Here is a 12,962-nt window from a genome sequence, read left to right as displayed (position 1 = left end):
TTAATGATGCATAATCCTTTATGTTTTCTCAGGCGAAACTTCATAAAAGGCGTAATAGAAGGCATATGTAGATATAGGTGAGACTAACCATAAGTGGATTTTTGGCCATTAACAATCCTGGGTCTCAAATATCTTTGGGGTCATCTCTTTTTCATACCAGTGCATAGCTTAGAAAAGTAACGAAGAATGGGCACTATGAGGCACCAAGAGGAGATATGGTCCTTGCACTAATGAAGTGTGCTTCAGCATTTTCCTTCTAGCACATGCTCTTACTCACAGGTGAATGAGCACTTGACCCCACTAACATAAGGCTAGTACTCTCAAATGATGTTTCCTAGGCTTGTTATGGTCTAAATTCTTAAGAGTCACAGGATAATCTGCATTCTATTTGACTTGTTGTCATGTGAGATACACACTGCTTATTTGGTACATTTTATCTCAGGAGAACATGCATTGATCTGGAGCCCAGGATTTCTGATTTCAGTAGCCAGGAGCTCCTAACATTTCTGTGCAGTTTGGAGACCCTTTGTCGACACAGGCTGCTATCTGAACCAATCACATATTTATTCCCTGCTGCTAAGTTTCACTGAGAAGTTTCACGCATGTCTTAATCAGAAAGTTACGTGATTACTCATAATCCAACTACCAGAGGTATATTTTGTCTGTCTTGCTCTAATTGCTCTCTAATTGAGACACTTCTGAATGAAGTATGGATATACCCTGGGTTCCTAGCCCACTCTGGGCCTGTCTAGCTTGCACAGTCCACAAAGTGATAAACTCTCGTTTAACGGTTACTCCACAAAAAGGTACATCTCCATGTGGTGTCTACCCACAGCCAGGCACTGGAGCAACATCCCCTTTATGCCTACAGGCCTGGCATTTTTGAGAATCAAAAGCATTGGTAACTGCAGAGGGCTGTTCCAAGGCAGGCAGGTTTCTCGGTCAAGGGTAGGTTCATGAGTATCAACAGGTTTTCACAAGTTGCATCCCAGGAGAGCACTCCAAAGGTCTTGTTTGTTCAAACTCAGGCTATTTTCTCCCAGCTGTCCGCTTACCAAGGAAATATTTCTGCTTGCTACCTTTTATGGAGGCCTCGCCTGTCCTCTAGTGGTTGGGTCATTAAACATTCTACGGATGGGACAGGACCTGACAAGAGGTGGCTTGAGTGAACACTAAACAGTTGCCACTGTGGTTTTGCTGACTGAACTACGCTGTTGCTATGTACAAAACTGCTGGTACTGGTATGTGTAATGCTGTTTGTGTCAGTGAAACAGCCCGTGAGAAAAGATAAAGGCCTTCGGCTAGGAGCGATTTTTGGCTCCTTCTAAGACCTGACGCCAGTTAAGAGGAAAGAGCATCTACTGCAGCTTAAACTGGGTTGAGGGAAAAAGGGCAGTAAGGACTGCCTTTTGTGATTGCTCTGAAGGGAAACTATAATTATGTGGAATAATGTGATGAAAGTTTTATAATGGAAGCACAAAATTAGTGAGCTTTCTTGATTCATCTGTAATATACCTGGTATGTTATAAATCATTAATTTGAGAATTTAGGGTTTCTTACATTTGAAGCTCTTGCTCTGTTGGTTCCCAAACACTCACATATTGAGGAATGAATAGCATTGATTTTCCTCAAGTAAATTGATTGCTTAGATGCAAGAATTTCTCTTTTTTTCCCCAGGGACGACCGCGACGGGAGAGCTGCAGCTTTGATCTCAAACTGACTGGCAGCCTATGGTATTCCTCTGGCATGTACTTTAATTTTTCTAAGGCAAAATGAAAGAATTGTCTTTTATGACATTCTCCTCTGCTATGCCAATTTCTTAGCTGTATTCTGTTAGCAAAAGGGATTTTTTGGATACAGTTCCTTAGATTTTTTTCATCACACTGTTCAGTGTCCTGATGTTAACATTTATTTCTGTTAAAGTGCTGGAGAAGCTGTGGCAGCAATGAGGCTGTTAAAAGGTAGATGTGAAATGTGAAGTGTGCATGTATGTAAGAAAATTATGCTTGGTACAGCAAAAGAGACTAGAACAGAGGGCAGAGAAAATAGCCAGTGGAGCACTGTAAAAGGCACCGGCAGACTATCTACATCTGAATGAATACTTTGTGTCCACACTGTAAAGCAGACAGAAGTTATAAGCCTGAAGGAAGGCACAGTTTTACTTTGCTATCATCTACATGTAACCCCAAACATCCTGCTGAGATTTGTGGAGCTTCCTACCTTTCTCCCACGCTACTCAAGGCAGGTTGTGTTGACCGCAAGCTGAAGCTTATAGTTACACACAGATTACTTAGGAAGATATGATCTAGATCCTGAAATATTTTGTAGAAAATATTTCACATAGAACTTTGCAAGATAGGGAGACCAGCTACTCCGCATTCCTTCCTCTGCTCATCACTTTTTTAATCACGTATGCATTAGCACCCTTAAAAAACCTGCATCTTGAAGGCCATGCTATCCCAACAGAAGGGTGTGGATGGTTTCATCGTATACGAGACTCACCTTTCTCGTACTGCATGTTAGGGTCCTTCCAGTTGTTAAATCCTATTCAGAGGCTGTACTGCGCAGCTCTTTTTTCACCTACAATAAACCAGAGCCTTTAGAACACAGGTTTATGGGTGATGACAGGATGGACAGCAGGCTGGGGGAAGGCTTCTGCAAAATTCCTGGAATGTGGACTTCACCTTCCACTCAGCTGTTGTGGACTTATTACCAGGGGGACTGTCACAAAGGCTCCGGAGAGCTGCTAAAATACTCCCGAGCTGCTTATTATAATTAGAAAGCGTGTATTTCCCCCACCCCCCCAAACCCAGTCAAGGACCTCTCTGGTGAAGCAAGGGCACTAAGGACCACTAAGCTGGGCTCAAGTGTGCGCACTGACGAGCTCACGAAAGCCCGAGAGGGACGACTCCACCTTCCAGGAAGGGAGTAACTCCTTTCATCCCCCTCCCCGGTCGCTACCTGCCGGCTGCGGGTGCCTTGGGCGGCCGAGGCGGCGCCCGGTCGCAGCCCCGCCGCGGGCCGAGGCGGGCGGCGGGGAGGCGGCCCCACAGTCCCGCAGCCTGCGGCGGGCAGGGCGGGCGGCCGCGGGGGCCTGGGCGAGCCCATCGCGCCGTGCGCGGAGGGAGCGAGGGAGGACGGGCCGACCGACCGGCGGGCGGGCGGGAGGAGGCGCCGCCAGCCGGGTGCGCGGCGACCTGATCCCTGTCCAACATGGTCGCCGCTCACTCCTCCCATTCCTCATCCTCCGGCGAGTGGATCGCTTGCCTGGATAAAAGGTATCGGCACCTTCACAGGAGCTGCTGCGGAGGGATGCTGTGTGCGTGTAACCTGCCCCCTGCATGCGTACGTGCGTGCATGTATGTATGTCTGTATGTATGTATGTGTGTGCGCTGACACCCGCTCCCCATCAGCTCCTGCCTTACATAAGGAGGGTGCAGGTGGGAAGCAAGATGCCCGCAGAGCCGCGGCGGCGGGGCAGGATGAGGGCTCTCTGTGCTCCGGGGACGGGCAGTCCCCACTGGGATAACTGCTGACTGCCGGGCTCTGCTGCCCGGAAAATGTGCACGTGGTGGAGCAGGGGGAGCTCCAAAGCGGGGAGAGGGCGCCGCGGCCCAGGGATGCCGGCCGGGGACCCGCTGTGCGGCCATGGCACACCCGCTGCCCGCCGCGTTCGTGTCCCAGTCCGCCGTCCGCCTCCCCTCACAGCCGCTCACCTCAGCACACCGGCTCTGGCTTCATGCCGCCTCGCCTCACAGACCCTCACCTCAGCACACCGGCCCCCGCCTCGCCTCACCTCGCCTCAGCGCACCGACCCCTGCCCCCCCACTTCACAGCCCCCGGCCCAGCCGCCTCACAGGTCGGGCGGGAAAGGACAGACCCTCGCCTCAGGGCGCTCCGTGGCGCAAGCAGGCGCAGGACTGTTGGCCGGAGGGGGACATAAACACAAATATCCGCTTGGAAAGAGGCGGCCGCAGGCTCCCCTCAGCGGTGTCCTGGGGGCCTGCGGCTGAACCCCAGGCTGGCGGCAGCGTTTGCTGCGGGTCAGGCAGAGTTGGGCGCCCAGCACCGTGTGGGTGTGAGTTAGGGCTGGCTAACGTGTGCTCGCTTCTAAAAATACAGGCAAATCATATATATATATGCACATATATATATAATATATATAAATTTGGAGTGATTTCTCCGGGTGTTGCAGCAAGAAGTCTCACAGTGTAGAGTTGGCATGGTGGGTGGTTTGAAAGTCCTTTGCAGTATTCCTACGTTCAACGCTTACTGTATTAGTTCAGAAGTGGTTTGATTTCCAAGCACTCATTGTGTCTCCTGTAATCTAGGAAAATAGCTGGCAAAATTTTAGATCATAAATATACTATACGATTCAAATAAAGTTATGGAGGGAATTCGCTTACATGGTGTATAGCAGTTTACTGAGCAGCATTAACCAGCGTTTGACAGTCAGTGTCATTTGGGGCTGCGCTGTGAGTAGGTGCCTTTGTGCACACAGAAGGAACCATCTTCTTCTCATAATTTCTCCCATTTCCAGGTAACCTCCTAGTGTTGCAGGGATGCACCTCTAATTAGTTTTTCCTTAACAGTCCAGGCAGCAAGCTGTAAGAAGTTAATGGAACTTTTGGTTTAGATACTGATCTAGATACTGATCACAGTATCACTGATCCCCCTCTGTAACATGTGACTTAAAATAAAAGTAGGCTAACCTTTTAGAGGTTAAATAATGTGTATAGATGCTGTAAGTGCTCTAACTGTAAATAGAAACAGAACTGGTGATGGTAACATAGTCATATAAAAACTGAAGTGAAGCAGAGGGCCTGATTCTCTGCTGTGTAAATTGACATTGGGCGGGTGTGAAGAAGCAGAGTGTGAGCCCAGTGTTGTTAGATAGGTGATCCTGTCATTTCTCAGGTTTCTTAAATGCAATACATTGTGAGATCTAAATTGTAAACTAAAATTCAGGGGTTCCTACTTAATGAGGTGCATAGTCTTGGGGGGTTAATGATGATTTTAGGAAACACACGTGAGGCATTTAATGTAGAAATCTCTCTGCCATTATGTTTATATGAAATTATTATGACCACTTTTATAATGGAAATTTCATTACAGCTGCTAAGATGAAATTTTTCTTCCCCTTTTGCTACTTGGTGCTAGTAGACTAATTTCTTGAGAGGAAAGAATCAATTCCAGGTGCCCTGAAGGATTATGTAGTGTTATCCTCCTTTTCCAGAAGGCAATCTGGATGTAGGACAAACCCAGGACATGAGAGATTGTATTTTTTTTCCTGGTCTCTGCCCTGCTTTGTTTTGCGATCATAGGAAATACACTTTTTGTTCTGTTTTTCCATTTAAAAAATGCAGTTAAAGTTATGTTGGAAAAGTACCATAGGAATCTAAGTACTATTAGATAAAGCATTTTTTAATTTGCACACTTGTATTTGTAGAGTGTATTTCTTTTCTCTAAATGATCTATCAGTGTACTCATTTGAATTATTATGTAATTTGTATGTATTTTAGGCCTTCTAAAAATCTTACAGCATTTTCTAATTAGGTGTGGATTCTGTAAATATAGGATCATTTAATGAGTCAGTTCTCTGTGGGATACCATGTGTTTATTAAATAATAAATATAGGTTTAACATGTTTTAGTTAGTGAATATATTTTCAGGAGGAAGACAGTTCTAAAACTGAAATGCTTTAGAATCTTAGGTGAACCTCAGCAAAGACAATTAAAATGGCATGTAATACAGATTATCCAACTCCATTCTTTAAAAAAAAGTGAATTAAACTCTAAATGGAAATAATAAAATACATCATGTACAGAAATTATGTATTTTGTATATGTTCTTCATGTTTTTCCCTACATCACATATAAAACTGGAACTACTAACATCTAAAACAGGAGCACAGACAAAAATGAAGACCCTCCAAAATATTTCTGGAGAAATGTTGTTACTGCCTAGGGTCTGTGGGCTGGTACCACCACCAGTGCTTCGACCATGCAGCTTCCAGTGTTGTTACTAACCACAAAAGCCAAAGATCAACACTTAAAATCAAATACACAGACAGTATTCATATATAAAGTGACAGTGCAAAGGTAAGGAAAAGCAGGAACAGAAAAGTTCAGAACACTGTGCTTTATCAAGAATGTATTATTTTTGCAGGAGAGAGAGAGGATCAACAGAGAGCAACTACATCCCAGTTGTACCTGGAGGTGTAAATAATTTTTCTTTTAAGGAAATCAGTCCTTTTATCTTTGAAGTAAACAGTTGCCTTACCACTGATTTCCTAGGGAGCAGAAGCATGCTTACCATGTTAGGGTTTTTCTGTATGTTGGACCTGCACAGAATTAAAAGAAGGTTGCTGATTTCTGCAAGTGTGTATAATTAGCTTAGGAACAATGTATTCTCTCGTGGTTTCTTCAACACCACAGACTGACTAACCAGGAAATTTCCATGTTGACATATCTTCACTGAATGGTAGATGAAGTTTTTTTTTACATAACTATTATTTCTCTAAACCTGATCACAGTTATAAACTCAGGTGTTTTAATTGGATTGAAATACAAACTTTTTAATGATGTGCAGCATTCACAGCAGTCAGAGATCCCAGGCTTTCATACCTGCCTCTGGGATCTTGTGTATTTCTCTGTATTAAAATAACCATCAGTGCCTTAGCAGACTGAAGGAGCACATCACAGAGCAAAGCATGTAACTTTGCTAGCCTGTTGTGCTAAGAATGTTATGATCTTTGCTCAGCGATTTATAAATTATTTAAATATGAATGGGTGTTTCAAGGACATATTGCACATACTGAGCTTTTATATCTTTGTCATCCTTGTTAGACTTTCGACTCGAATCATTTTCATCTAACAAAACCAAAATAACATACAGGATAGCATCTCAGATCTGTACCTTAAGCCAGGCTCCTATAGATTTGAGTGTAAATTCCGACTGAATGTAGCAGCAACATATTTGAATTAAATTTTAGTTTATTGTAACGTATATTTCAGATGTAAGTTATTTGTGTGTGCTTAGTAGTCAACAGGCCTTTTGTGAGTATACAGATATACTCACAGATATACTACAGATACATGGGCTAGAATGAAGAACTGATATTCTGAAAGAATTGTTGTAAAAGAAATACGGAGAATGCTTGTCATCCTCTGTAACCTATAATTATGTCAAAGATAATGGGATATAGATTTATATTCAGGTAATACTGTGAATATTTTACAATTGCTTTATGATATTTTATTTACTTTTAAAATCTATTTTTATGCAAACTTACGCATAAAATCTTATTGCATAAAATTTTTCCATAAACTTTTTGCATAAAATCTATTTTTATGCAAACTTTTTTATGCAAAGTTTTGTGGTAAAACTTAACACTGACATATGTATTTTAAATTTCCACCCTTTTTACTTGTAACAAATCCATAGAAATAACACTACCATTTTCAAGGAGTTTGGGTCTGAACAAAATTATGGACATACATGGCAGCGCCTATTGGCCTCTGTGCTTGGCATTTTCTTTCTGTATGTAGCTTGAATCAAGTCTGTGGGATATATCAGCAGCAGGCACTGTGGTGGGTGTGGAAACTTGGAGACGGAGCAGTGTAGACATAGCCTAAATGCTTTCCAGCGCTCATGCAAAGGTGCAATCTTCTGAGAGTGGTGAATAACAACAAATTTATCTTTCCGCATCATGCAACTCATTTTCTAGTCCAGTGCAAAGGTTGAGTCTTTAATGAATATTAAAAAAGCTCTTTTTCTTCCTGTATCTCCTCAGAGAGTCTGAAATAATTGTTAATATAGCTTGCCATAAGCTTGTAGGTCTGTACATTTTATTGAATATGTGAATTCAGAGTAAGTCATAGTGAGAGCAAGAGTTGCATTCAAAACAAATTGCAGCTTTTTTGTTCTCTGCTCATGGGCTTAGGCATTTCTAGTATCAGCTTCCTTTTGTTACATGTGGTTGCAGTAAGTTACACGTTTGTTCTGTGGGCAGGTATTAAGAGGAAAAGAAAGTGATTGCCCTAGCATGCCTGTGTATAAACATTGTCAGGGCCCACTGACATGTGCATATGCACATAGCATGTGCATATGCCTATTAGGTCATGATATTTCAGATTTAGTTGGTAGTCTTGTGGAGTGGCCACATGATTGGTGTGGTACTTGTGCAACTGTAAGTTTTCTCTTACCAGATAATACTGGAAACATGTCTAAACTGTCATTGCCTGAGTTATTTCTGGCATGTTGTTAGGATTTGATCTCTAAAATCCTATATTCTGAGCAGATAAGTTTATTTTATTACAAAATCTCATGTTCCATCAAAGAGATAAAACCCCAACACACCGCTTGATTGAAATCATGCCCTCAAAGTCAGGTGGCCGACAGATATTTTTTAAATACAAGTTTTTTTCTTACCCAGGGCGACATCTGTTTTCCTCTGCGCCTTACAATTTGCTGCATTTCACAAGCTCATCATTCTTACAATACTTCCTTTGTCCTGTTAGTGTTTTCTGCACTGTTTGGCGTGATCACTTACTACTCCTTTTGCTTTATCAATATCCTCAATGAACATTTCCTAAACTGACTTTCCACTTCATCTTTGAATTCAGCAGTTGTCAAAATGTATGCCAATGTAATTCTGTAGAAGTTATGTCATAGTTTCTGTAAGCTTTAAATTTGCATTAGCTGTAACAATGCAGATCCTAACTAGGTGAAGGTGCATTTAGCATAGGGTATTGGTGAATGGCAGTGGCCAGAGTTCGAATCAAAGGATATCATCACTTGTGCATATTGTTCAATTATAAATTTCATTTGCAAAGTATTTCAGAGTCTGTCTTCATATTAAAGTGCTTTTAATGTCTATTATGAAGCTACAGTGCTGGTTAATGTAATTTCATCCAGATCTACTTCTCTCAAATGGAATTTTAACTGTCCTGAGCTCCAGTTCATGTTTATGAACATTAGAGGGTTTATTCAAGTGAGGTTTAGTCACACCTTGGTTGCAAAGTATGCACTATACATAAAAATTTTCATAAATGAAAGGAAAAATTTTTCTTGCAATTTTATTTCTTCTCTTGAAGTATTTTGTCTTTTTAAAGAACATATGAAGGTGAAAAAAGTGTATTTTTTTATGTTTTATTTCCTGTTATAGCTGTATTGTTCAGGTAGTGTAGTTTAAACTTGAGACAAACCTTTATGTATATCATTAATAAATACATTTTTGCCTTTCTACTGTTCATACAGATCTAAAAATTGACATATTGGAAGGATTCATAATTTGTAGAGCAGGATATGTAAAGAAATGAAGTGCGCTTGATTGCTCTGTCTAACCCTCCAATATTTTTTCAGTGCATTGGCCAAAATGAGTTGAAGGCACAAATATAATTGAGTATGGTAATAATGAGATGAGTGTGTAGGTAAAGGAAAGTCCCCCGTATTTGCATTCTTTTGGCCCTTACTGAGGAAGACAGAACTCAGTTATTACAAATTCTGTATGTGCAGCTGTCACCCAGTTGGTCTGCATTTAACTGGCTGGTCAGTCAGTACCTGCGTAGATTATTTCTTGTGCCTTGCATAGCAGGACATGAGAGATTATCACAGGGGTTCTGAGTGGAAGTGACAGTAGTAATTTGTTGAAAACTAAGCATCAGCAGTTGTTCTTGTGTTGCTTTCTTTTTTTATTTTTTTTTTTTTTTTTTGTTAGCTCAGGAATGGTTTATATGGATAAGAATCCTAGGGAACAGGCTTTAAATAGTGTTCTATTTCCTGTGTGTCAAAGGAAATGTGAAAACTGGGATCTCAAAGTCTCACAGAATGGAAACAAAAAGAAAATAATTGTCATTTGATTATTGTTTGAAATCTTCATGTTGAGGCTTTTCCCATGACAAGGGAAAGAGGAGCTGAAATGCAAATATTGAAAACGTGGATTTGGTAATACTACTGTAACAAGTGCAAAGTGCGTCTTGGGGAGAATTGATTGCTTTCTGTCTCCATGGAAGTAATCCCTTATCTGGACATTAAGATTAAAAGTGATTTCATTTATATTTAGCATTTAAGTCTCTTACCGCAGGTCAAAGGTGCTTTGTTACACCACTGGCATCCCTGTCTTAAACTTGTCTTTCTCAAAGAGAAATTGAAAGTCAAAGAACCTGGAGGAGAGAGCTCCTGCTGTCACTCAGGGAAAACAGTATCGTGGTACTGGTATTCTTCTGCATCCTTCTGCTTTGCTCTTCAGCATATCAGGAAAGAGGAGGAGAAAGTACAGATAGCATAGAAGAATGATCTGGTTTCAATGGTATTCCTTGCTGTTTTCTCCTTGCTCATGTTTCAAAGTAGAGTATACTTTAAAATACTATTAAAATTCACCAAATGATCCATGGTAGTGGTTACTGGTACTTTCCAGCTCATACAGTTTGCCTTTGCATCTTTGAATAGATGTTTCGATTTTAACCCAGAGATGAACTAGTTTTATTTGTCTATTACATAGTGTGTTGCTGTGTTTTCTACAAACAGCCTTGCCAGTGGAACAAATACATCATATCTGACCATCCTTTATGGTCTGTTCATTGCTGTCTGAAATGCAATATTGCTCTTTTAAAGAGTTGAAAAGACAAAGGGAAAGAAATAGACGTCAGTGTTTTCATTCAGTTAGAGCAGGGTTCAGATTTTCTAACAGATGGTCTAGAAATAAACATTTTAAAATTCTAGAGTCATCTTGGCAAAGATGGTAAAATTACGCATCTTCTGTTTTTTCTTTTTCAAGTGTCAAACCAATTATGAGGAAGAACCTAAAAAAAGGACATATAGCAGAGAAAGTAATAGGTTATAGTTAGATAAACTTGATAAAGACAAAACAAAACCCTCCAACTCGTTTCTTACTTCTAGGTTAGCAATTCTTTCATAGCACACATAAACATTCAAATATTTAATCTCAACACCATCAAAATAGTTTCTTTTATAAAGCTACATGCTACACATGAACAGGAGTACTTGCCCAAAATGTGCATGTGAGGAATTGTAGCAGTTATCCTCTGTCTGTATTTAAACTTTGAGCCTGAGTAGTCTGCACTTAAAAATATGAAATAGCCTTTTGAAAATATACTTCTGGCAGATTTTTATTTTATGATCTCCTTTTCCAGATAGTCAAGCAGACATTGACAAGAAAAATTGTTTTCTCTCTCTAAAATATATGCCTAAAATCTTCACAACCAAGTAAATGAGGGGTAAAATATCCTTTAAAGAAGCCTTATTAACCTAATTAAATAGAGATGTATAACTAGCATTGATGCTGTTATTTACATATATATGCTGTGATGTTGTATGGAAGAAGTGGAAGGAGGAGATAGATGATGCCTTGTATGAAAACATTACTGCCAGATAAAACTTACTATTCTTTGAAGAGGCAAATTAGTAATAACAACAAGGAGCTGAATAAAGTGTTCAGTGGTCAAACAAAGCATAAAAGCTGGTAGGGTAGTGAAAATAAATTAAATACTCTTACTGATCGTTTGGTAGCCCTGCTTTGCAACACTGGAAATGCCCACCTCGGGCAACACTGAAGTGGGATGCCAGCTCAGTGCCCTCTTGAGGTACAAATTTAGGGACAATCAAATTGTAGACTGGAGGGAGGTTGTAGGAATGTCACTCATGCACTATCCTTCATGGTAAGGGATACCCACTGTGAAGTTTTAATTTCCAAATCAGTCGTTCCTCCTTCACGGTTTGGTCCAGATGTTTGCTATGGTCATGGCATGATACCTACTCAGTTATGGTTGCTAGGGCAGTTAGTGTAGTTACTACAACAGCTGCTAAAGCTCTTTCTGGGCTTGTACCCTGCAGACTTAAGGAAAATTGAAATGTAGCAGCAGCTACCCCACAAAGATGCTGAAAAGTTGGGAAAAAGGAGTAAAAAGCTGGGGTTTTTTTAAGTAAGAAAGTTGAAAACAAATGTAACATTTCCACAATTTGTTTTACTTAACATTTATTTTAAATTAGGTGGGGCAGCCTAGGGAGTGGGTGCTTCACTGGATAGAGTCACAGATTTTGTTCAGGAAGGATGGCTTTGCCTTAAAATACTTCTAGCTCATACCTCTACCAAACTTTTGAGAGCTGAAGAATTTTAATTGATTTAGGAGATTTGTCCACAGTTTTAGGTTCATCTGTGGTTCTATTTCATACATTGGGCTAGAGCTTTTAGAAACAGGAGTATGCTTAGGAAAGGACAGAAACTTTAGCAGAAAATCCAGTGGTATCTGAAGTCTCACTGAAATGCATTTTTTAACATCTTAGCTCATGGACATCCAGTTATAATTCTGCAGCATCAGCAGTGAGAGGACACTTCACTAGCATAACAACATCAGTGTCACAGAACACAACAGAAGGACGTCCTCACCAGCCCTAGCTTAAGAGATGGGGCTAAACTCCATGGGATTGCTCTCTAGTGAACAGCAGTGGTGCTTTGATACAGTCTCTGGAAAAGCTTTTCCAGAGGCTTTTGGAGCCATGTAGGTGGTGTAGGGAGATTCACCTCCTGCGGGTTGACTTTTGCAGCACATCTCCCTGTTTTGGGGAACGGTTCCTTTCTGAATTAATACCATTGCCTCCCATCAGTGTGACTACAGTGACATTAAATTCTTCATCTGTCATCAGTAGTACTTTTCTAATTAATAGGTTTAATCATTAATCTTCTAAGGAATATGTTATAATATTAGCCATTTAAAGATTATTCCAAACTTTACTTTTAAAAAGCCAAGTTTATCTTACAATATAGTAAGATAGCTGCAATGAAGAAGTAAATTTATGTTGTTCTGTACTCATGGTGTTCCATGCTAGGCAGCTTGTACTTAGGAAATAAAAAACAAGATTTGGCAGCATAAATAGATTCAAAAATGTTAAGTTAATGATGATCACAACGGTTGCAATGATGATAATTTTACTAAAAGGTG

At 40.6% G+C, this 12,962-nt stretch overlaps 1 protein-coding gene across 2 annotated transcripts in view; it reads left to right on the top strand.

The window, feature by feature from the left end:
• The first annotated feature begins 2,966 nt into the window (after positions 1-2,966).
• RAPGEF4 (Rap guanine nucleotide exchange factor 4) overlaps positions 2,967-12,962 on the top strand; it is a 151,472-nt gene continuing 141,476 nt past the window's right edge. The window contains exon 1 of one of the 2 annotated variants that reach the window (XM_030485779.1): positions 2,967-3,278. In XM_030485779.1, coding sequence (XP_030341639.1) covers positions 3,214-3,278 — 65 coding nt within the window. In that variant the 5' untranslated portion in view covers positions 2,967-3,213. The remainder of the gene's footprint in view (positions 3,279-12,962) is intronic. The other variant, XM_030485778.1, reaches the window with a different exon arrangement.

The sequence above is a fragment of the Strigops habroptila genome, chromosome 5 (assembly GCF_004027225.2).
Source record: "Strigops habroptila isolate Jane chromosome 5, bStrHab1.2.pri, whole genome shotgun sequence".
NCBI classification, from domain to species: Eukaryota; Metazoa; Chordata; class Aves; order Psittaciformes; family Psittacidae; genus Strigops; species Strigops habroptila.
Note: the sequence above shows the minus strand (reverse complement) of the source record. Positions and strands in the feature narration are given on the sequence as shown.